This window comes from Muscardinus avellanarius, assembly GCF_963383645.1.
Source record: "Muscardinus avellanarius genome assembly, chromosome: 3".
NCBI lineage: Eukaryota > Metazoa > Chordata > Mammalia > Rodentia > Gliridae > Muscardinus > Muscardinus avellanarius.
The window spans coordinates 153,346,193-153,370,379 of NC_137788.1; the positions used below are offsets into that span (position 1 = coordinate 153,346,193).

At 37.2% G+C, this 24,187-nt stretch overlaps 1 protein-coding gene across 1 annotated transcript in view; it reads left to right on the plus strand.

The window, feature by feature from the left end:
- Window positions 1-23,394: 23,394 nt before the first annotated feature.
- CHD2 (chromodomain helicase DNA binding protein 2) overlaps window positions 23,395-24,187 on the plus strand; it is a gene marked incomplete at both ends in the record, with an annotated part of 111,875 nt that continues 111,082 nt past the window's right edge. The window contains one exon of the mRNA XM_080692751.1: window positions 23,395-23,456. Within this exon, the coding sequence (XP_080548877.1) occupies window positions 23,395-23,456 (62 nt within the window). The remainder of the gene's footprint in view (window positions 23,457-24,187) is intronic.

Here is a 24,187-nt window from a genome sequence, read left to right on the forward strand (position 1 = left end):
AGTCGTCAGCAATCGATATTTTAAATAAAGGCCTCAATGGGTCTGGTTTGATGGCACATGAATAGCTGGTGATGAATTTGAAAACACACAAATACACACATACACCTAAAACTAGTTCTTAAACTCCACTTTACTGTTTACTTAACATTCTCCTCACTACCAAATCCCTTCCCCTCAAAAAAAAAAAAAAAAATCCATTGAAACTAAGAGCATCTATCGAGTATTCCTCTCTCTCCTGCCAGGTCTTTTGCTAAAAGGGGGCAAGGTTTCCAAATATTGGCATTGGGGAAAAGGTGATCGATCCCCCCACCCCCCCATCTGCTTTAGAAACACTTGGGTCTTTAGTTCTGCTTAAAGTTGCTTCCAGACTCAAGTGGAAAAGAGCAATGTTGAAAATGAGATCTGCCGAAGGAAAATGAAGCTTGTTTTGCCGGAATCTCTGGGAGAAGATTGGACTGTTGACTGTGCTTGTTCAGATTCAACACTAACAAACATTGTCCCAGAGTGTAGAATTCATTTAACCAGGATTATGAGACTGAGGCATTCAGGCCTCAGGACACTGGATATCCAAACAGGCCGTGTCTCTTAAATGAGCCGTAAGTAGTTTACAAACCCCGCAGTAATGGCATTTCAATGTGAACACCAGGCCAGGGGATGTGCAGGTCCTAAAACCACTGCTCCAGTAACCAAGAAGGGAAGGTGTGGCTGCTTAGAAGAACCTTGAGGATATGGATGCTAGCCAGGGGCTATGGACCTGCATTTTGTTTGCTCATCCGCCTCCTATCAGTCATTCCCCCCCTCCCCCTTTTCCTTTTCTTTCTTTAAAGACAAAAATATGAACTCAGAAACATAGAAGCCTGAGCTTTTTTTCAGAGGCGAAGCCCTTTTCTGCAGGGTCCCTGTACTAAAGGTTCTGGCTAGGTCTCTTAGGAACCAGGACCCCTGCAGCTAGCCCGAAGGGGTCCGCACTGCCAGGGGAAAAGCAACATCTCAGCTCCAAACCCAAATGTTTCATCATCAGCCAATCCGAGTCCAGGACTTCTCAGGACAACCAAAAACGCCTACGAGCCGTGAGTGGCACCGTGGCCAACCAATCGACGTGAGGATCTAGGAAGGGGCGTGGCGAGAATTAGCCAGTAGGATGGAGCTAGCGGCACTTGGGCGGGAGGAAGACGCCAGCGAGCGTGCGCGCGGCCGCTCCTGGGAAGCGAGGGCAGGAAGCTCGCGCAGCCAATGGCCGAGGCGGGCGGGCGGCGGTGCGCGTGCGCGCTGGGGCGCGGGGCTGCGGGCGGGAGGCGGGGAGGGTGGGGGAGGGGAGCGGGCTGGAGCTCCGCGGAGCCCATGCCGCCGCCGCAGCCGCCGCCGCAGCGAAGAGGCCATGTTGTGTGGTGTGTGGGGCGGGGGGAGGAGGAGGAGGGAGTAAAGCCGAGAGAGGAGACGGGAGAGACACCGCACACACACGGCACAAGATGGCCGGAGAGGCAGCAGCAGCCCGAGCTGTCAGGCGTCCTGCGGCGCGCCGGGGCCCGCGGGCCGGCGGGGAGCGGCGTGCGGGCGGCCGGGAGGCCCGCGGGAGCGGCGGGCGGCGGAGGTGAGGCGGGCGGCGGCGGCGGGCCGGGCGGCGGGCCGGGCGCCCGGGCTGCGCGGCGGCGGCGGCGGCGGCGGCGGCGGCGATGGGTCCCGGCGGCCGGGCCCTGCGGCGGGCGCGGGCGCGGGCGGGCGGGCCGGCGGGCGGGGGGCCCGCGGGCGGCGACGCGGAGGTGCAGCGCCCGCGGCCCGCGAGCGGCTCCGGCTCCTTTTATTGTCCTTTGTCCTTGGGAGGAAAAGCAGAATGTCCTTGAGCGCCGGCAGGAGGGGGCGGCGGGCTCGCTCCTCGCTGGCGGCGCGGCCGGCTCTCCGCGCGCCGGGGTCCGGCCTCGCCGGCGGCTGGCGGGGCCGGCCCGGGGTCCAGCGGGGGTCGGGATCCGGGATCCAGCCGGGATCGGGATCGGGATCGGGATCCGGGCCGGGGCGGCGGCGATCCGCACCCGCCGCGGGGAGAGGGGCGGCGGCGCGGCCGCGGGCGGGAGCCCCTCCGGGCCCGGTGAGTTATTTTGTTATTTAGGGCGAAAAATAAATCCCTCTTTGGGGTTCTCCTACGGTGGGTTTTTAAAAAATCTCTTTCCGGTGAGCTGGGAATTCGCCTTCGAGGTCGAATTTAAAAGAACAATGGAACCCTGGCTACGTTTAAACAAAAATAAAACTTGTCCCTTTTCCCCCCCGCCATTGGGTGTTGGCTTTTAACTCTTTGGAAGCTGATTTTGCAAAGGGCTGCGGTGTTATAGATGTGAAGGTATTGGGTGCTTATGAAACCTTTTATGACGTTAAGGTCTTTTAAAAAGGCAAGTTGAAGGAGTGCTTCTGGTATTTCACAAATTACGAAGGCAAGTTTTCTGCACCGTCCAGGCTGTTTAATGGGAATGGGTTTGATAATTATGGCGCTAGACGATGACGTTTGATTAATACAGTTTATTTTACCGAGTAATTTTGCCAGGATCATTTGACGTCTTGCTGTTTGACTATGATTAAATCTACTGTCTGGTGGCACTTTAAAGGTCGCCAGGAGTCGTTATCCGTAACTTCTCACACCTGAATGTTAAAACGCACTTGGGTCAGTTCCTCGTCTTGAAAAGTTGAAGTTCATCGTCATATTAAAAAAAAAAAATATATATATATATATATGTAGTATGTTATCACAAGCCGCGATCGAAAAACTTTTACAAAGAGATATTCCGATACCAAGTCTCCTGGTGAAGTTACTTTCCTGTAGTGTAAATAATCAAAGTAGGACTGCTCTCGGTAATGGGCGATGAAGAGGAGCCATATTTGTTGCATGTATAAAAACCCAGATGTGTTTAAAAAACGGACCAGTATTTAAAAAAATACAGATTTCAGAAGACGTTGCAGAGTTTTCTGCATTGTCTAAAAAATGTTTGAGGGGGAATTTAAGTTTAATGGTTTAAAGAACAAACCAGGAATGCAGAAACCTTTGTGTATTTTAGAATGTATTTGTCTTCATTTTGGGGAGCTCTAGTGTTGTAAAAGGCACAGATCAGGGTAAAAATAGTGCTTGGAAGGCTTACATAGTATGTCAGAAATCAAAGATAGTGATTTATTTGGCTGTGTTTTTAAGGATATTTTTCCCAGTGAAATTGCTTTTGGATAGCTTTCCTCTAAGTGGTACATATTACATCAGTTGCGCATATCTTGATTTTACAGAATCCGTTGTTTAAGCACCAATTTTGGTTCTTCAGCTCGTTTTTGAGACATTTGAACACTGAAAGTGGTTTTAAATAGATAATTGGAATGTAATTCTTTTAGAATCATTTTTGAATAGTCAAATGGCAAAAATAATGACCATTAGTTTAACCACGTAAAATCTTTTTACATGATAAATGAGGGGAACAATCAAAAATATTCTGGACCTTAGTTTGAAATTAAGTAATGGTCATAGATACTACAAGTTTTAGACTTACTTAAAAGACAAAGCTCATATCCTACTTGGTGAGATCAAATAACTTGTGGTTTAAATTTTAAAGTAACCAGTGGCCATTTTAACTTCGTTAATTTTCCCTAGAGGACTTAAAATTTTAATTGCTCATAACTGTAAAAGGTATTTCTAGATGGTAAATGACATTTTGGACATGATTGCAGCCTTTAGAAATGGCAAATTTTTGTTTTTGTTTATTGTCTGACATCAAAAAAATAAAAACAAGGTCACAACCTTAAATCTGTCCAAAGACAAAATTTTTGAATTTTATAGTTTCATTTCTGTAATCTCTAGTATTTGCAAAGGCAACCAAAAGATGAAGAAAACAAAGACAGATAGACAAGACATTAAAGATAAGAAATAACTGCAGCCATAAATGTACAGGTTATGTGTCCATGAGCCATCTCTTAAATTTCCCCTTAGAGCTTGTCTTTGAAGTATTTTTTATTGTTTCATCACAATGAATTTTTGATCAAGAAATATTTAAAAAGCAAAACATTGATTTCATCTCCCCCTTTTTTTAAAGGTAACTTACAAGATTAAAATTAATTTGGTTGCTGATGGTTTTGAACAAATACAGCTCTCAGGTAAGATCTTCCACATAAAATAGATTAGATTTTTGTCTTTCTCTTTGATTTATATTTTAAGTAACTGATTAATATTTATGTGTGGATTTTAGTACAATGATATTGAATGAGTACATATTTGAAACAATTTGAAAAGCCATTAAATGTTTTCATTGGATGAAAGATTAAAAATATTCATGTATAGTCATAGTAGTGTTGGCGTGAGTAGTTTAAAATACAGAAAATCCCTTGTTTAATTTTGGCAACAAGAAATGATGGATTTACTTTGGGAAAAAGCATGCACCAAAGATAGGTTCTTTTCCTTTTATCTTATATATCATGGAAATCGTTTAATCTTTTAAATATTAAGAAAAAACAAATGTACTGGAAAATTGGAATTGACTGCTTATAATAATAGATTTTAGGGAGGAACACTTTAAAAATCAGTTTTGAGCATCGGGTTTTAGTTTTTGCTTCCTTTACATACTTAGAAAGTTTAAAAAACATTTATTTGTACTTGCTATTGATCGCTTCATCAGTAAGTTACTTAGAATATTGTTTTCTTTTCCCTAAAAGGTTTGTCATTTTGAAGACTGAGGATGAGGGAAATCTTCGGGAAAGTGTGTTCATATAACAAGTAAGTGTTTTTACTCAGTATCTGAATTTGAATAGATATCAGAACTTGGGTAGGAAAATAGTCACTAAAGTTTGTAAATGAAATGGGAACGCCTCTGTCAGATTCCATCACATCACATCAGAACACTTGCATTACTATTAAAGCATTCAGTGCATATGATGCATTTAATTTATATTAATAGGTATATTAAAACAGGCATTTCATACTTTCAGTAAAGTAGTGCTTTAGAATTGTGGTTCATAATGCAGTAGAGTCATCAGGATCATGTCCTTACAATCTCAAAGGACCTACGATGTACATTCTTTAGCAAAATAAAGATTTTTTTTTATAATTCTGTATATTTTAGTATTTGCTGATCATATGTATTATATATATATATATATTTTTTTTTTGGTACTGGGGATTGAACCCAAAGGCATTATTACCTCCAGAGGCTGTATCCCCAGGCCAATTTTATTTCTTATTTGGAAACATGATCTCCCTAAATTGCTGAGAATCTCATTAAATTCCTGAGGCAGGCTTTTAACCTGTGATCCTCCTGTTTCAGCCTCCTAAATAACTGGGATTACAAGAGTGGACCACCATGCCTGGCTTGGTCATAATATTCTTAAAAGAACTATATTTCAAAAGTAAAAGTTGCGTTTTCATGTTGTTTGTTACTAAATATATTTAAAATAACTAGTTTACTCATTTTTCTTTAGTTTTTAAATTGGTACAAAAATGAGTTGTTTACCGGGAAACTAGAGTATAGTGTCTAAAGAAACCTCCAATTTATAGCCAGTGATTTTTTTTTTTTTTTTAAATTGGGAATTGAACCCCCCAGAGGCATTCTACCTCCAAGTTATACCCCCAGCCTGACTTTTCTAATTTCTTATTTGGAAACAGGGTCTCAGTAAGTTGTAGAGGGCCTCACCAAGTTGCAGAGGCTGGCCTCAAATCTGAGATTCTTCCTTTCTCCTCCCAAGTACTCGGATTTTAACCGTGTGCCACCACACCCAGCTCCAGTGACTTATTTTTTTTTCAGTGACTGTTTTTAAAGCATAAGATATTGTGACAGGATCACAGATTGGAGGCCAGCCTCAATAACTTAGGAAAATTCCCTTTCAAAATTAAAAAAAGAAAAGAAAAAAAGGCTGAGATTGTAGCTGGGAGGTAGAATGCCTCTAAGATTTAGTCCCTAGTACCCCAAAAGCCATAAAATGTAGAAATATTCAGCCACAACAGAACTCAGCATACCATGAGCCCAGTATATTACCTCATTACTTGATTCACCTTCATTGACTTACCTTAAAACTAGATAAGTAAAAAAAGAAAATATGTCCACTGATATTTTTAAGGAAGTAACTTCATATAAAGTTAATATTGAAGCTCGAAATGTCAAGTTGTTACTAGTAAGTAATTGACCAGAGGTAATATGAAATGTAAGATAGTTTAGGATTTAAGAATCGTTAAATGACCAATTAAATGAAATAAAGGAAAGTTGACCTTTGTCTTTGAAATTTATGTGGAAAATAGTCTTATTGGTTGATGTCTTCTTATTCCATTGGTTAAAATAAGTGATATGGGAAACTCTTACTGCCTTTGCTTTAACTTTTGTCAGTCCTTTCTACAATTTGATGAAATTTGTGTTTATTATTGTGTGCAAAAGAAAATTAAATGTTACTCTTAGTTTTAAGGTTAAGAATATAAAAAAAACAAAACATATTTCATCTTAAGTTTCTTAAACACAAATGCCAAAGTTAGAATTTTCCCTATGCAACCAATATGTGACACCTGCATTCCTGTATTGGGCTCTATTAATAAAATTGAAAATGAGGTTTTTATATGAAGTATAATAGAAACTTTAAGTATTAGTTGGCAATATACTTATAATGATCTAACAAAAGTATCATTTGATTTATTGAAAGGAAAAAACAACTGAAGGTTTGAAATTTTAAATGAGGATTTTTCTTTTTACCTTTACATTAACAACTTTCAAATGATATAGGAATGGCTTAAATTAATCACCACTGTAATGGAATATAGTTTTTATAACCAACAAGATAAGGATTAGAAGAAACCATACTTTATGTAGAGGTACATGGTCTTAGAGCCCTACCATCATACTTTATATTAGTGTTTGGGTGTTTATTTGGCTTGAGCTAGTCTTACATAGTGGACAAGATGGATTGACACATGAGGGTAAATGGAGATGCTATTATACATTGATAGAATTGTGTTATCTCTAAGATAGCCATGATAGATTCTAGTGCTCTAAATTACTTTATTTCATAAGAAAGGTAAGTTTTTGTGTAACAGTTTTCTGCTTCAGAATCAAAGTGATAAACACTTAGATTCTTTTTTTTTTTTTTTTTTTTTAGAACTGGGGGTTGAACTCTGGGACATTCCACATCCGAGCTACACCTATAGCTATTTTTATTTTTTGTTTGTACACAAGGTCTTGCCAGGCTGCTAAGAGTCTTAGAGTGTTGCAGAAGCTATCCTCAAATCTGCAATCCTACTATCCCAGCCTTCCGAGTACTGGGATTACAGGCATGTACCATCATGCCTGGCTTTGAACTAATTTGTCAATCTTTAAAAAAAAAATGTCTTGATCAAGTAGTGATTAGGTTGGATTGCATTTGGTATTCTGATAACTTTTCAAAATTACTTGACATTCATAGAAATGAAAGAAGCGGTGCTGTGGCTAATCACAGGTGTTTTTGAACCATGGTATGACATTTAGAGTCTGGATTATGTGAGATAAGATTTTTTTTTTTTTTTTGCGGTACCTTGGAGCTACACCGTGAGCCCTGTTTAATTTTATTTTAAAACATCATCTTGCTAAGTTGTAGAGGGCCTCATTAAGTAGCTGAGACTGACCGAGAACCTGTAATCCTACCGTCTCAGCCTCCCAAGTACTGGTATTACAAGCATGGCTCATCATACTTGGTTTTGAAATATGTAATTTTAAATGTAAATTTTCTTTAGAGTTTATTATACCAAATCTCTTAACTATTTAAAAACTTGGGCTATGGAAAACAAGTCAATTTACTTTTTTTCCTCTGAGATTTTATTGTTTGTGTAGAGAAATAAATGACAAAAAAAATTTGAGGTCATCTTTATGTTTTGTTTTAATCAAAGCTTGGGATAGTGGAAAAGTTAACTGATTCAGCAATCAAGAGACTCAGCTTTTTTTTTTGGCGGTACTGGAGATTGAACCCCTGGGATATTCTGCCTCTTGAGTTACACTACACCCCAGACCTATTTTTTATTCTTTATTTTGAAACAGGTCTATGTTGCAGAGGGCCTCACTAAGTAGCTGAGGCTGGCCTTGAACCTGTGATCCTCCTGACTCAGCCTCCCAAATACTAGAATTACTAGCATGAGCCACCACGCCTGGCTGGACTAATGAAAATAAGTTCTGCAATCTTGACATTTTATTCTGTTAGACCTTCATCTTCTAATTTGTATAAAGGCTTTGCAGTTGATAAACTCTAAAGATCTTGTGTGAAAAAATAATTGTAAGCCGGGTGTGGTGGCCTTGGTGGCTCATGCTTGTAATCTCCATGCTTGGGAGGCGGAGACAGGAGGATCGCACAGGTTCGAAGCCAGCCATGCTGGCTTAAGAGACCCTGTTTCCAAAAATAAAATAGGTCTGGGAGTGTAGCCCGGAGGAAGAAGGGCTTCCAGGAACCCCAGTACCACCCCCCAAAAAAATTGTAAGGAGTATCTACTGTTTTAAGACTTTAATTTTTTTCAGTGCAAATCGTCTTTATTTCTGTGGCAAAACTACTAGAATAACATAGTACTTGCAGTGTTAATGTACTTAATGATTTTTAGGCATTACAAAATATTAATAGTATAAATATAAACATACTGGAAAAGTAATTAAGTTACAAAATAATCTTTAAACAATGAAGATTTAGAAGGCTGCAATAAAGAATTTTTGGCTTTTCTAATAATTTATTAAGTATGTCTGAAATCTAGCGTATTATATACAATGTTGAAACTTGCCAAGATTTTAAACACGATTTTAGTTTGCATGCATTTAATTTCCTGTAAGAAGTTTCTACACTTCAAAAATAACTATCCTTACTTTACCAGCTATCTTTGATTTCTAGAGTGAATACAATCTTAATTTTGAAATTAACTATTATTTCCTGAAATAATAGCCTTTATACTTTTTTTTTTTTTTGGTGGCATTGGGCCCATGGGTATTCTACCTCTGTTACAGCCCCAGCCTTATTTTTTATTTTGAAATAGTCTCTTTAGCCAGGCATGGTGACGCATACTTGTAATCCCAGCGCTTGGGAGGCTGAGACAGGAGGATCACTTAGGTTTGAAGCAAGCCTCAGTTACTGAATGAGGCTCTCAGCAACTTAGTAAGACCTTGTTTCCAAGTTAAGTGTAAAATAGGTTTGGGAGTATAGCCTGGAGGTAGAAAAGCCCCTGGGTTCCACCCTCAGTAAGTACCACACACACGCACGCACGCACAAACATGCGCCGCAAAAGAAATAGTCTCTTTACCTTGCTGAGAGCCTCACTCAGTTGCTGAGCCTGGCCTCCAACCTGCAATTCTCCTGTCCTAGTCTCCCAAGTACTGGAATTATAAACATACACCACCATGCCTGGTTTAGCCTTTACAATTTAAATAGAATCTTAAGAATTTCATATTATAAATAAGATTATGTGACTTGATTGCTTATGTACCATTCAAGTTGCTTATATCCAAGTTTCAGAAAACATTACTTTTTTTTTTTTTAAGCTGGGTGTGGTGGCTCATGTTTGTAATCCCAGCATTTGGGAGGTTGAGACTGGAGGATTGCACAGGTTTGAAGCCAGCCTCAGCTACTTAGTGAGGCCCTCCACAACTTAGTGAGACTCTGTTTCAAAATAAAAAATAAAAAATAGGGCAGGGGGTTTAGCTTGGAGGTTGAATGCCCCTGGGTCCCATCCCTAGATCCGCAAAAAGAAGAAAACATTACTTTTTTGAAATAGTCATTTATTTGAAAATATTTCCCAACCTAATATTTTAATGTATATACTACATAGTAATCATAATCATTTTAAAATAGATTATCAAGCTAGATTTTTTTAACCTTTTTTTTTTGTGTGTGTGTGTGGTGCTGGAGATTGAACTCTGAGCTACACCCCCAGCCCTATTTTTTAATTCTTTATTATTTTGAAACAGGGTCTTACTAAGTTGCAGAGGGCCTCACTACTAAGTAGTTGAGGCTGGTGGAGAACCTTTATCATTAATCCTCTTATCTCAGCCTTCCAAGTGCTGGGATTACAAGTATGTGCCACCACACCCAGCTACCTTAATGTTTTGTGAGTTGTCTTAATGTTTCTCTGTAGTGCTGATGACTTGACTCTTGTTGCCCTATTTTTATACAACATTTTTTATATTTCAAAATGTTCTTAGATCTTAGTCTATATTAAATTTCAAAAGTTTTTCAGGTACTTAAATGGTTGAAGGAATCCTTATAAAAGGTCCATGAACCCATAGGATAGTTTAATTTGTTATTAAATCACAAGCAAAATATGGTGAAATATTTAGGATAGGTAGAAATACAAGTACAATCATCAGCTTTTTTAGTTTTAAGTAGAACTTGACTCTCCCATTCCCAGTTAAAAAAGTTGGCAGAGTACTACTTCGAGTACTACTTTAGTCAGTTTTGGGAATGGAGACACTATGGCAGATTGCATTGCTCTTTAGTAATTTTTATAGTCATGTAAAGTGAGATCCAAGTCCCTTTTCATTGTGTTGAGAACCCAGAAGCAAATATTTCTTGAACAGGTAGGTAACTTATTTATAAGCAAATTATTGGAACAGTATTAAGAGTTTATTTCCCTTCGATCTTTCTTTCCTTCTTTCTTTCTTTCCTCTTAACTTTTTTGTACCTATGATACTGGGGAATGAAACCTTAGAAATATTCTACCTCCAACTTACACCTCCAGCCCTATTTATTTTTATTTTTTATTTTGAAACAGGCTCTTGCTAGTTTACTGAGGGTCTTCCTAAGTTGCTGGCACTGGTTTTAAACTTGTGATCCTCTTGGCTCACTTAGAATTGTTTTTTTTTTTTTTTTTTTTTGTGGCACTAGGGATTGAGTCCAGAGGCATTCTGTATTCTACCTCTGAGCTATGTCTCCAGGTCTATTTTATTTTATTTCTGTAGTTCTGGGGATTGAACCCAGGCGCATTTTACCTCCAAAGTGCACCCCCAGCCCTAAATCTTTCTTATCAAAAGAAGAAAATCAGACTTCTCACTAGGTTGATTAGAGTCTCACTACTTGCTTGAGGCTGTTCTCAAACCTATGATGCCAAGCCGGGCATGGTGGCACACACTTGTAATCATAGTGCTTTGGAGGCTGACACAGGAGGATCACACAGGTTCAAAAGCCAGCCTCAGATACTTAGTGAGGCTCTCAGCAATTTAGTGAGACCCTGTTTCTAAACAGAGTATAAAATAGGTCTGGGAGTATAGCCCGGAGGTAGAAAAGTTCCTGGTTTCCACCCCCAGTACCACCAAAAAAACAAAAAGTAAACCTGTGATGCTCTTCTCTCAGCCTTCAAGTACTGGGATTACAAGCATGTGCCACCACCTCAGCACCTATTTTATTTTTATTTTGAAACAGGGTCACATTAGGTTGATGAAAGTCTCCCTATTTGCTGAGGCTGTCGTAGAACCTGCAATCCTATCTCACCCTCCAAAGTACTCCAAAAAGCAAGCCAGGCCCGACTTCATTTAGAATTTCTTTTAGCAAGATTGCTTAAGTTCTCTCTACTCTTTTCAAAGGGGATACATCAGTTATTTTACTTGACTGATTTAGGTTTGTCTATGTTCACAAAATCCTCTTATCCTTATTAGGTCAGATTAAATTTGGAAGCTTAAAAATGTGTTTCTTTAGCAGGGCATGGAGGCTCATGCTTGTAATCCCAGTTCTTGGGAGGCTGAGACAGGAACACAGGTTTGTGGCCAGCCTCAGCTACTCAGTGAGGCCCTCTGCAACTTAGTAAGACCCCAATTCAAAATAAAGAAAATAAAAAATAGGGCCAGAGGTTTAGCTCAGAGGTAGAATTCCTCTGAGTTCAATTCTCATTACCGCCAAAATAAGTGTTTCTTTTAAATTGCTCCAGCTTATGTTATCTTAGGCACCTATTCTTACAGTACTTTTGGAGCAGATTCTTTTCTATATGGCTTAATTATGATTTGCCAAAATGAGAGAATTCAGATTTGGTAAGAAACGGAGTTGTTCTTTATTATAAAAGCTAGTCCTGAAAAATCATTTTGGTAGCTTAGTTTTAATTTAAATCCTAAATTTAAGGTATAATCTTTCGCCTTTTAAAAACCTTAAATTCTACATTCTCATGTAGAACTTTCAAACAGTTATATACATATATGTAATTGTCATTGTTATTATTAACCCAAAGCCTTGCACATACCAGGCAAGCACTTTCTGCCATTGAACTACATACCCAGCCCTATCTCTATGTGTTTCTTCTTTTTTGTGTGTGTTTGGTACTAGGGATTGAACCCAGGGACATTCTGCTTCCGAGGTACACCCCCAGTTCTATTGTATTTTTTATTTCAAAACAGGGTCTTGGCTAGGTTGATGAAAGTCTTACTACTTGCTAAGGTTATCCTCAAACCTGTGTCCCTCCTGTCTCAGCATCCCGATTACAAGGATCACTGGTGTGTCACCACACTTGGATTATATATTGTGATTATTATAATCGTACTTGGGAACAGGAGTGACTAAAAATATATCACTGTGTTCAGAGGTATTGAAGATATGGGAAGTGTTGTTTCCCATGTGTAGTTATGGGGTATATAAGTCTAACTAGTGAAAAGTATAGATATAGTAGTCTATTACCAAATACATATTTTATAGAGGATTAGTGTTGCTTTAGTTGAATAGGTCAATAAAGTTAGTAGTAATTTGAAATGTTGCTTAAGAATTCTTTTTCTTTTTTGGTGTTGGATGTCCATTCTACCTCTGAGCTTTAAGCCTGGACCTATTTTATTTTTATTTTGAAACAGTGTCTCACTGAGTTCCTGAGTACCTCACTAATTAGCTGAGGCTGGTCTCAAACCTGCAGTCCTCCTGTCTCAGCCTCCTAAATACTGGAATTACAGGCATGCACCACCCACGCGGCTCTCAAGGATTCTTTTCTAAGACTTTGTCTTAGAAGTATTGATAGTGTTGATTATGTACATGATTATATATATTACATTGATTGTAGTACAGTACAATGCGAAATATGGTAATAGAGAAAAATAACCTTGCAGGTGATAATAATGAATGCTTTCTTTTAGAAAACCAACTCTGGCTTCCCGTTAAATCCACCTAGGGAGTCCAAATATTTGCCTACTTTGGAGTTCTTGGGACTGCGACTTAAATGTGTAATTTTATTAGTTTTTCTAAAAATGAGCAAACTTTTTATTCGTTCAGATCTTTTCTGTCTTCTGCATGGACTCTCTTGTTCATAAATAAATTTTATTTTAGTCTGGTAGTGAGTGATCCTTACAAGATTTTGAAATTTTAGATAAATCATGATATTTAATAATCTATTTTTGTCATTTCCTGTGCATAAGAAATATTATGTCTTCTGCAGAAATGTGAATTTCCAGGCTGAATAACCTGAAGGGCGTGTACAACATAGTAGACTTTGATGGAAACATTCAGTAAGTGATTTGATTTATGTGTTTAGTCTGTTTTAATCTTAAATATGACTTTGGGAATTTTGAGTAATGAAGTTGGAACTGTAAAAATACAGTAAATTAAACAAAGCTCAAAATTGCAAGAACATTGACACGGTTAGATACATGCTAGGTTTTTAATCAAGTTTTTCTTATCATTTTCTATCATTTTGCTTCTTATCATTTTTTTAAAGCAAGTCAAAATGAAAGGCAAACAAACCTACATTTGGACTTGTGACATTCTGTCTTAGATCTGGGTGTTGGAAACTCACCCTTGCTTTTTTTTTAAGTTTTTTTTTATAGCATCTGTATTCATATTTAAATACATTACCACATTGTTAAGAGTATTATACCACATAGCTTCATAGGCTAGAATATTTATTGTGTGTTTCCCTAAGAAGAGTTTGCTGACCATCATACTAGATGTATTCTGGTATATTAACTTTGTTTGTGTATAACTCAGAAGCCCTTCTCTTTTGTTAACATGAAGTACCTTTAAATGGTTTCCAGAAGCCAGGCATGGTGGTGCACACTTGTAATCCCAGTACTTAGGGGGCTGAGACAGAAGGATCGCAGGTTCTCTGACAGCCTCAGCTACTTAGAACCTCCACAACTTAGTGAGACCCTGTTTGAAAATAAAGAATAAAAAATAGATAGGGCTGGCGGTATAGCTTGGAATGCCCTTGCTTCAATCCGTAGTACTGGGGGAAAAATGTTGTAATTCTCTTTTTTTGGTATTGGGAATTGAACCCAGAGGAATTCTACTCTGATTTTCAACTCCAGCCCTTTTTTATTTTTTATTTTGAAACAAAGTCTTGCTAACTTGTTGAGATTCTTGCTAAATTGCTGAGTCTAACCTCAAACCTTCAAACTTCCTTTTTCAGCCTCCCCAGTACTAGGATTACAGATGTGTACCACCATATTGGGTTTATTGTGATTACTTCTAATAAATGGAAGGAATTTTGAAAAAAAGTAATTTTGAACTTTAAGTTCAACACCCAAACCTGAGAAGTGGGAAAGAGTGAAATAGATGGTTGTGTATATGTATATAAATGAATTTGGATGAATTCTTAAAGGGATTTGTTATCAATAGAACTTTTTAGTAATTACATAATAGCTGTTTCAAAAGAACAGTTCTTTTGAAACATTTGAGAATCTAGATTCTAGTTGATAGTTCTTTACTGACTCAGCTTCCATTGTATGATGGCTATTAGGGCCTGCATAGTAGATATTCTCTTGCCTCTTAGATGAAATAGGAGAGACTAGAGCTTTCACTTTATGATTCTAGTACAGTTTTACTATCCTCATTTCTGATTCTTTTTTATTTTTATTTATTTTTTTATGGTACTGGGTATGGAATCCAGGGGCATTCTACCACCAAGCTACACCCCAGCCCTAATTTTTTATTTTTTATTTTTAAACAGGGTCTCACTGAGTTGCAAAGGGCCTCAGTAAGTAGTTGAGGCTGTCTGCGAACCACGATCTCCTGTTTCAGCCTTCCAAATGCCTAGATAGCATGCACCACCACACCCTGCTTTCATTTCTGATATTTTAAAGAGATGAATTGCAGGTGCTCAGTAAATACTTGTTTTCATTTTGCAGACACAGATTCTATTAAATATTGCTTATCAGCAGGTGTTTTGAGTCTAATAAAAAGCAAAACAAAATTCACTTAAAACAGTTTTCTTAAAGTATTAAATGTTCATTTTTAGGCATGCCTAAAAGCTTAAATTTTGACTCAGTAAAAATTAAAACCTTTTGATATTTTCCCCTTCCTCCCAACCCAGCCTCTTAACTTGATTATGCAGTCAAGTTTTAAGCTAATAGGGACAATTTCAATTTGACTTGATTGTCAAACATTAAAAGATGATTTTGTTTATTTATTTATTTATTTTTGGGGTACTTGAGACATCTCAGGCATTCTACCTCAGAGCTACACTCCCAGCCATATTTTTTATTCTTCTTTTTTTAAATGGTACTAAGGATGAAACCCAGGGACTTTTACTAAAACTCTGGGCTACACTCTCAGATCTATTTTTTATATTTTATTTGGAAATGGGGTCTCCCTAAATTGCCGAGAGCATCACCAAGTAGCTGAGGCTGGCTTCAAACCTGCAGGATCCTCCTGTCTCAGCCTTCCAAGAACTGGGTTTACAAATGTACACCGCCAAGTCTGGCTTCCAGACCTATTTTATTTATTTTTTTAAATTTTGAAACAGGGTCTCCTTAGGTTGATGAGAGTATCTTACTTGTTGAGGCTGTTCTCAAACCTGCAGTCTTTCTGTCCTAATTACGCAGATTACAGGTATTCACCACTACGCCTGGCTGATTCCTTTTTTTGATTATCACAGTTGACTGTGTTTCTTAGTGACCTGATGTTGTAGCTTTTATGCCTATCTTATTGACTACTCAGACTTATTACTAATATATTCTATTGGGTGTTCAAGCTATTTTGTGTGTGTTTGTGACATTGGGGATTAAACCCTGGGGCATTCTACCTCTGAGCTATACGCTCAGCCTAATTTTATTTTTTACTTGAAATTGAGTATCACTGAGTTGTGGAGGGCCTTCCTCAGTTGCTGAGCTGCCTTCAAGCCTACAACCCTCCTGTCTCAGTCTCCCAAGTACTGGGATTACAAGCATGTGCCACCATGTCTGGCTCCATTTTTTTTTCTTAATAGGACAAAACATGAGTTTATTTTTCTTACATTGTTTTTATATTTGAACACAAAGTACAGAGAAGATTGAAATAAGTTATAAAAACCAAGAATATTGCATGATAGGATGGGTGGATTTTTCTCTAGTTTATAATTTGGCATTTACTTGACCCTTGGATTGTTTTTCACCCCTGTACTGAGGATTGAACCTAGGAGCCTTCCACCTCCAACCTACACCCCCAGCCCTATTATTTAGTTTTATTTTGAAGCTGGTTCTTGCTAGGTGGCTGAAAGTCTTAACTTCCTTGCTTACTTACTTGCTGCACCTGTCCTCCAACGGGTGATCCTCATCTCAGTCTCCCAAGTACTGGGATTACAGGTGTGCGCCACCATGCCCAGCTCAAATAATTATTTTCAGGTACTGAACAGTAGCCAGGTACGGTGGCATACACCTCTATTCCCAGTACTTGGGAGGCTAAAACAGGAGGATCGCAGGTTCCAGGCCAACCTCAGCAACCTAGTAAGATGCTGTCTAAAAATAACAAAACAGGGCTGGGAGTATAGCTCAGAAGTAGAATATAGACTACCTCTTTTAATATCTAGTGCCAAAAAAACCCAACCTCCAAAATACATATATACTATATTAATAATAGCATTACTAGAATTTTAAAAATTAAGAATTGTTAACTGGGTGTTGTGATGTGTGCTGTAATCCTACCATTTAGGAAGCTGAGACAGGAGGATCGTGGTTTGCGGACAACCTCAGCTACTACTTAATGAGGCCCTTTGCAACTCAGTGGGACCCTGTTTCAAATAAAGGATTAAAAAACAGGGTTGGGGTTGTAGCTTGGAGGTAGAATGCCCCTGGATTCCATCCTCAGTCACACACACACACACACACACACACACACACACACACACACACACAAATTGTTAATGTAGGGGAGCCCACTTTAAACCTGATTCAGATAAGTCATTTGTTTAGATTTCAGTGTACAGTGCATTTTGTAATGGCCTAGTGTTTTTGGAACAAACTCACAGAAGCAGAAATTGAAGAGACGACTTTCACGCCCACTTGGATTTTCTTAAGAAGTGTTGAGGGATTTCAGGTGGTTACTAATTTTTTTTTATTGAGATTTTAAATTTGTTGCGTGAATTGTTAGAACAGGAATATATTCCTTGCAAAGCAACAACTAGTGAACATCAAAGCGGACAAATACTAGCCATATTTTCAACTTCAACCTTATATTCAGAACACAAATGATGGAATTCTGGATCACAAAGCATCATCTGTTAAGTGGGTCTATAGAAATTAAGTTACTAGAGAGAGAAAGCAGAACAGGGCTTTTTTTTGGGTAATGTTGGAGATCACACCTAGGAACTTTCAACTCATGAGCTACACCCCCAGCCCTATTTTTAGTTTTTATTTGGAAACAGGGTTTCATTGAAATGCTGACAGCCTCACTAAATTGCTGAATCTGGCTTTGAACCTGAGATCATCCCGACTCAGCCTGTCAAGTACTGGGATTACAGGCAGGTGCCACTCCGCCTTTCTCTTCAATAGGGCTTTGATAACTGAGCCCTACCCAGTTTTTATTTGAAGCATACAGATTTGATTTTAATGCAATACCAAATTGCTTTTAAATTGGAAAGATGTTTTATTTTAAAACTATTGACTCCATGATTCTTTCTTCAGAGATAGCCTTACTTTTGAAATACACATCATTTTATCATTTTAATTCATAGGTTAGTTTGAGGTTGTTAAGTACTTAGGTCATTGTTGTGAATTGGAATGACAGCCAACAGTTTTTGAGATTTGTTTTTATATGCCAAGTAATGTAACTCTTGTCAATGTATTAATTCATTTAATTTTCACTATTAACCATAAAAGGTAGGTACTAGGATTTTTCTCTTTTTACATATGAAGAACTATGGATTTTTTTTTAGCATGAAATTTCCACATTCACAGAATTCATGCCTGAATTAACAAAACTACTCATTGGCAAATTTAGTTTTTATAAAAATTTTGAACTCCCATGAATGTAAATATATTATTCCTAAATCCATCTTGATATTTTATTACCTTTGAAGCTTGACTGAGCACTTTTTCTTATTCAGAGATTATCGCTTTTTTTCAGATTGGCTTGAGTACAGATTACATGGTTTTTCAGTATCATTCAAGTTTTTTCTGTATTATATTTTCTTTTTTAAAAAAATGACTATCTTAAATATGTGACTGATTGTATGACATACTACTTATATCTTTAAATCTTCGTTGTCACATCATAAATTTTTTGAAAAAATTTTTAATGGTTTTTGAAGTCATTAGGTTTCCTACTGGTTTTTTCAAAATAGTGATTTTAGAAGGCAGATTTATGTAACATTCTGGATAAATCTGATCTCTTGTCCCATGGCAGAAGAATATAAAGTATTGAGTTTATCATTTAATGTACCAAGTTGAATAAATTAAATCTGTAGCCAGTAGACTATCTGCCATTTATTATTAATGTATTCTTAGCGTCATTCTTCATCAAAATTATTTACATCATCGACTTAATTTAGAGGTTGACCCAGCATTGTAACAAGAGATTAAAAAATAACTTGGCTTATAGTTAACTGAGTAATACATGATGATATACATCTGCATGGAAACACCATTATTTCTTAACTTTAAAAAAATGAACCCAAGGGGAAGGAAGATACTTTGACTGAGGGAATGAATGAGTTATGTTCTCATTTTAAGCCCTGGGAGAAATTGGCAAAATCTAAAGAGAAATATCGTGCTTTTGATGATTGTTATTAATGCCGTGACACTCCTTATCAGTGTTTTTAATATGGGTGGCATGTTCTTTTGGTTAACAAAATAGTTATATTAAGTAGACTTTTATATGTAATAGATAACATATTCTACTTATAGTCAATTCCACAAGGAATTTGACCTAATGAACAAAGTTGTCCTAATCTTTATCTCCAATTCACTGAACCTGACTTGTATCTCTATAAATTGAGTTGGTGAGTTGCAAAATTTATAGAATAGAGCAGGGCTTTTGAGTTTTAAAGCGGTTATGATTGTTCATCATGAATCCAGATTATTAGTGGTAGTAAAATCACCTGGCTTCCCAGTTTTTCCATCAGTCAACATTATTTAAACAATAGATTTACTTTTCTTGGAGAACATTTGATATTTTGTCAATAAGAGTTAGTTGTATGTAATTTGAAAAGTCACGATTTGTAGCAAATATCAAATAAGCTATGCAGATGTTTTGCAGTTTTCATCCTTTTTGTGACTTTGTATTTTGCATTCTCAAGTATAAGTGAAGACGGTATCATTTATATAGGCCATTTGTGTTATCTAAACAAAATTAACATCTGTTAAACTGGAAAAGTGTGTTATGATCCACTGCTTTTTTTTTTTAATCCCTTAAGATTCTTTTCTATAATTAGTTTTCTTTGAAGGAGCTTGGAAACTTTTCTGCATTGAGATTTAGAATCCACAGTGTTTCTTTAAATTTAGCTTTCCAGGAATTTTGAATTTGATTTTTAAAAATTTTTATATACCCAGTAAAGTAATATGCTAGTGGGGAAATATTAAAAATTTGAGTCTTCACTGTCACATTTTTAAGGATACAAATGTATCTGTGACAGGGCAACTTAAGTTACTTGTGTATAGTCTTTCATTGACACTGTTTTAGAAGTGTGTATGCCTTGCATACAACTCTATATAATACATTTTCATAGTTGATAGCTATAACAAAATTAAAGTTTTGGGTATGGCAGGATACAAGGTGGGTGGATGTTTTCTGTGTGAAGGAATAAGACTTGGTATTCCAACAGCATTTTTTCTTTTGATTTTTTTTTTTTTTATTAAGCACCCAGTCAGCTTGAAGAGTCTCAAAATGGACACTACCACTGAGCATCAAGATGGCAGTCCACTATGGGGAATTCAGGAAAATGGATTAATACAAGACTGCTGTGATATTATACAACCAAGACAGGGTTCTTTTAACATGGATTGCATGAAATGAATGAAGACAGGTTTCTTACCCATCACAAATGGACAGTGGATTTGCCTTTCTAAAGACTTTGTATAATTAAAACCAGTACTTTTTGACCTTTGAAGAAGAAAGATGGCATCTTAATACAAATGGTAGTTTGTATTTCTGAAATTTTTGCAATTTAATTTATGAATCCCATGGAATGTTAACTATAATAAAATTTCTATAACACTTAAAAATTTCTCAGTTTTGGCTTTTTTTTAAAGTGGAAATTTCCATTAAATGGTTTCAATTAACACCTTAATTACAGTTTGACCTTTACATTTACCCAGCGGTATACTCAATAAAGCAGGTAAAATGGAAATGGTATGTTGGAAATGTTCTATTTGGTCAATTGTTTTTACACTAAGCTGTGGAAATTTATCTGTTCTTTTGGATGGTCATTTGGTTAATTAGTTTTGAGCTTTAAAAAAGTTTTGAATGAATATTCTTAAATTTCTGTTTGCTTTCTTGAAACACCTTGGAAAGCAGTATAATGGGTAATAATAGAATTTTTAATCTCCCATAAAATTTTATTGAACTTTTAAACAATATGTTTGTTGTCTTCAGATATATAGTATTTCTCTGGATTACTTAGTGTTGCTGGAAATGGCCCCTTTTTACCTATGCTTTTGATATAAATAAAAATATTGCAATATATTCATTTGAATATTTAAAGTAAACATGTCTCTTTCTGAAGATATATTGGATTTATAGGAAAGTGTTCTTAGGGTGTACATAAAGGGGCTTAAATGTAAGTTGGTGGCAATAATGCATTTTATGTACATTTGATATAGGATTAGTATCTTGTATCTTTTTTTACAACTGGATATTTGGAATAAATTGGAACATGCCATGCCATAGATTACCTGTTTTGAGTTTCAAGTACTAGATTTCATTTATTGCTGATTAATACCAGTTTTAGTAACTATAATGTGAAATTGGTTGGCTTTATTTTTTATGGACATGGAGTCATTGACTATATGTTCTCACTGTTTATTGAACAAATAATGATTTATGTTAATTTTTTTCATAGAAATAATACTTTTTGTGATTGTCAAATACCATAGCTTACACATCAGTGGTCAGTACCTGTGTAGTGTGTGTGTTCTCATTGATTGGTATGAGATGGTTGGTTGGTTGATCTTTGTGTATACTTGAAAGTAGAGTTGTCGATTTTGATTTTGATATTAAAGGTAACTTCCTTTAGAATTGAGTGAACTATGGGTTTTATATTTACCTTGATTCAGCACTGTTGCTTTTGTATTGTAAATCTAACATTGATTTATTGTAGTGAGAGATGGACAAGGTTTTCGGATTATGATGTTGAGTAAGGAAAGTGGATTGAGTTTTAGGACATATGAATGAATATATACCCGTCTGCATGAGTGCTTGATGAGAACATTAGATAATTGTTTTGGGCAAAAATAATAATTTTCTATACATTTCATGGTTTTGATCTTTAGGTGAATTTTCCCTGTGATGTTTCATTGATAACTTGCCATCAGATATGATCTATTGATAACCTATTACTGTTGAAATGGTGTATAGTTTAGAATTTGATTTGAAATGAGGAAATGGTTGTGTATGTTCTGTTGGTTATGAAGATGGTGTTTCTTGAATTTCTGATTTAAAGGTGACCACATTCTTGAATTTGATGGACTTCGCTTTGCTTAAATCATTGTGGGGAGAAATACATTGTGATTATGAGGTTTTTTTGTGGGTGAAGGTACCAGGCTTATATAATGGGTTAAAATTTTTGTGAAAGTACAAAGAAATAACAGTTTTGAAAAAATGGCGTTAACTTTTGCTCTAATGCAATTGAACACTAGGGAGGCGCTCTTGAGTTATAAAAAATTACCCCTTTTTTGAAGCTGGGGTAGAAAATTCCCCCTTAAATCTTGTCTGCAGATGATTTTTGGGCATCCTAAGGGAGACTAGACTTGAATTTAATTTTAGAAATTGAGGTTTTGCTTTGATTTAGAAACCATTTAACCCATGGGGGGGTTAATTTTTTAAAAGGTTAGTACTTAAGCTGGGCTTTAGATTCTCTAAGAATTGCCCCTATTTCAAAATGGCTTGATAAAACACGACTTCCTGTCCAGGGAGGAAGTTATTTTAGCTCAAGGATTGAAATATTTAGCAGATCTTTAGACAAAAGGAACAAATTACATTTCTCTCTGGCTTAAAAAGGGTGCTGGAGCCAGAGGGGGTGAGTTGCCCCCTCCCTGCGGGTGGTCTGAGGGGCATGGGCGGTGGGGTCCTGGGCTCCTGGTGGAGGCTCTTTTTGGTGGAGATGAAGGGGTGGGTCTATGGTACATCACCTGAGTTGTGGGGTAAATGTAGAGAGTGTCAATCAAAGGCAGAGCTCTCAGAGCTGGGAAGGAGGCTCTAGATGGCGGCTGTGCCTTGGAGAGCGCGCTCTGCTTTCTGCCTTCCCTCACTTTACGCAACTTTCCCTAACTTTCGGGCAGCCTCAGGGGGCCCCTGCAGCCCCCTGCCTCTCCCAGGGACTTACTGGGGTCGATTTGAACCCTTTTTAGGGAGAAAAACAGCTTTTAGGAGCTCTTTTTTCGTGCCTTGTTGGAAAGAAGCAGCCGTACTGAGAGCCCAGGTCGTTGTTTTTTCCAGCTTAGAAGCCATGGCGCACCTCCATTTTTGTGCGCTCTCCTAATGAGGTTTTTTTCCCCTTCCGGACTCGTTTTAGTTTTAATAATTGCTTTATTTTTTGACCAGATAGCACATTTGAGGATTATTTTATTTATTTTTTGTTTTTTAACGGAGGATTTTGCCTTTATTTCTGATTATTTTGGATCTGATATTTTTCTACTACTAGATAGGACACTTGCTTTGGACATACTACATGGATCAGGTAAGTTCACTCTCATTAATGATAATTTAAGGGATTTCTATGTTAAAGTTTGCCTTATTTTCTGTAAATATGAGACATTCCTGGATGACGCAATAAGATAGAGAGATTGTTATTTGTATCCAGTGTGTTACTTTGAGAAACTTTCCTTATTGATAGTGATGCTTCCAGTGTTCGGTTTTTCCTGTTTCTTTTTTTAAGGAAAAAATGGAAATAGTTTCTTTTTTGGTGCTTACCGTTGTTGCATTATATCAATATCATTAACATCGTCAGGACTTTGTTCCTGATAACAAAAACCATCCATAGAAGCCGGGACCTTACCTTTCTTTCAACTTTTGACAGTAAATACCTGGGCACAGGACTTCAAAGCAAACACAGATTTCCCCTCCCCCTTAATATTTAAGAATTAAAAGATGATGAGAAATAAGGACAAAAGCCAAGAGGAGGACAGTTCGCTACACAGCAATGCATCGAGGTATGAGCTATCAACTTTCTTCCTTTTTGTATTTTTTTGGGGGGGAAGCTTAGCTTACAATTGTTTGCCTTGACAGACATGAATTGCTGTCTGTTATTATAAGTCTTTTTCTAATTTGGAATCGGTTTTTAAAGCGTGACCTTGAGATTGCTAGTATGCCACACCCTAATTTTTTGGTCGCAATTTGTGGAAGTTGAGTTGTGACTTAGGGCCTCTTACAGCAGTCAAAAGGTAAGGTACCTTTATCCAAAGGGGCCTTTCCTGTAAACCACAGTTTTTCTGTCAGCAAATTTTAGTTTTTAGGTTTTTGTGCTGCAGAAAAATGACCTTGTCGGTATAGCCATTGCTGCATTGCACCATTTTACATACGAGGCAAATTTTTTCTTTGAAGAATCTCGGATATCCAGACTTGTAACTGAGGGCCATACAGGAGCCTTGTAGTAGTAAATTATAGTAAATAGACATTTGAGAAAGTTATATGAATGAAAAAATGTACATTTAAAAATGAAATCACAAAAAGGATCCTTTGACTGATGCCCCTCAGTTTATATTTTAATATGACTCTACATTTCTTTTGATACACTTGACATTTTAGGAAATTTTGGTGATTTATCCAAACCTTTACTTGGTTATAGATCCTGAATATGTGAAATCAAACATGTAATCATAGACATTCTGGAATGCTGTGAATAAGCTTTTGCTTTGTGTTTGGTAGTGCGGATTATATTAAT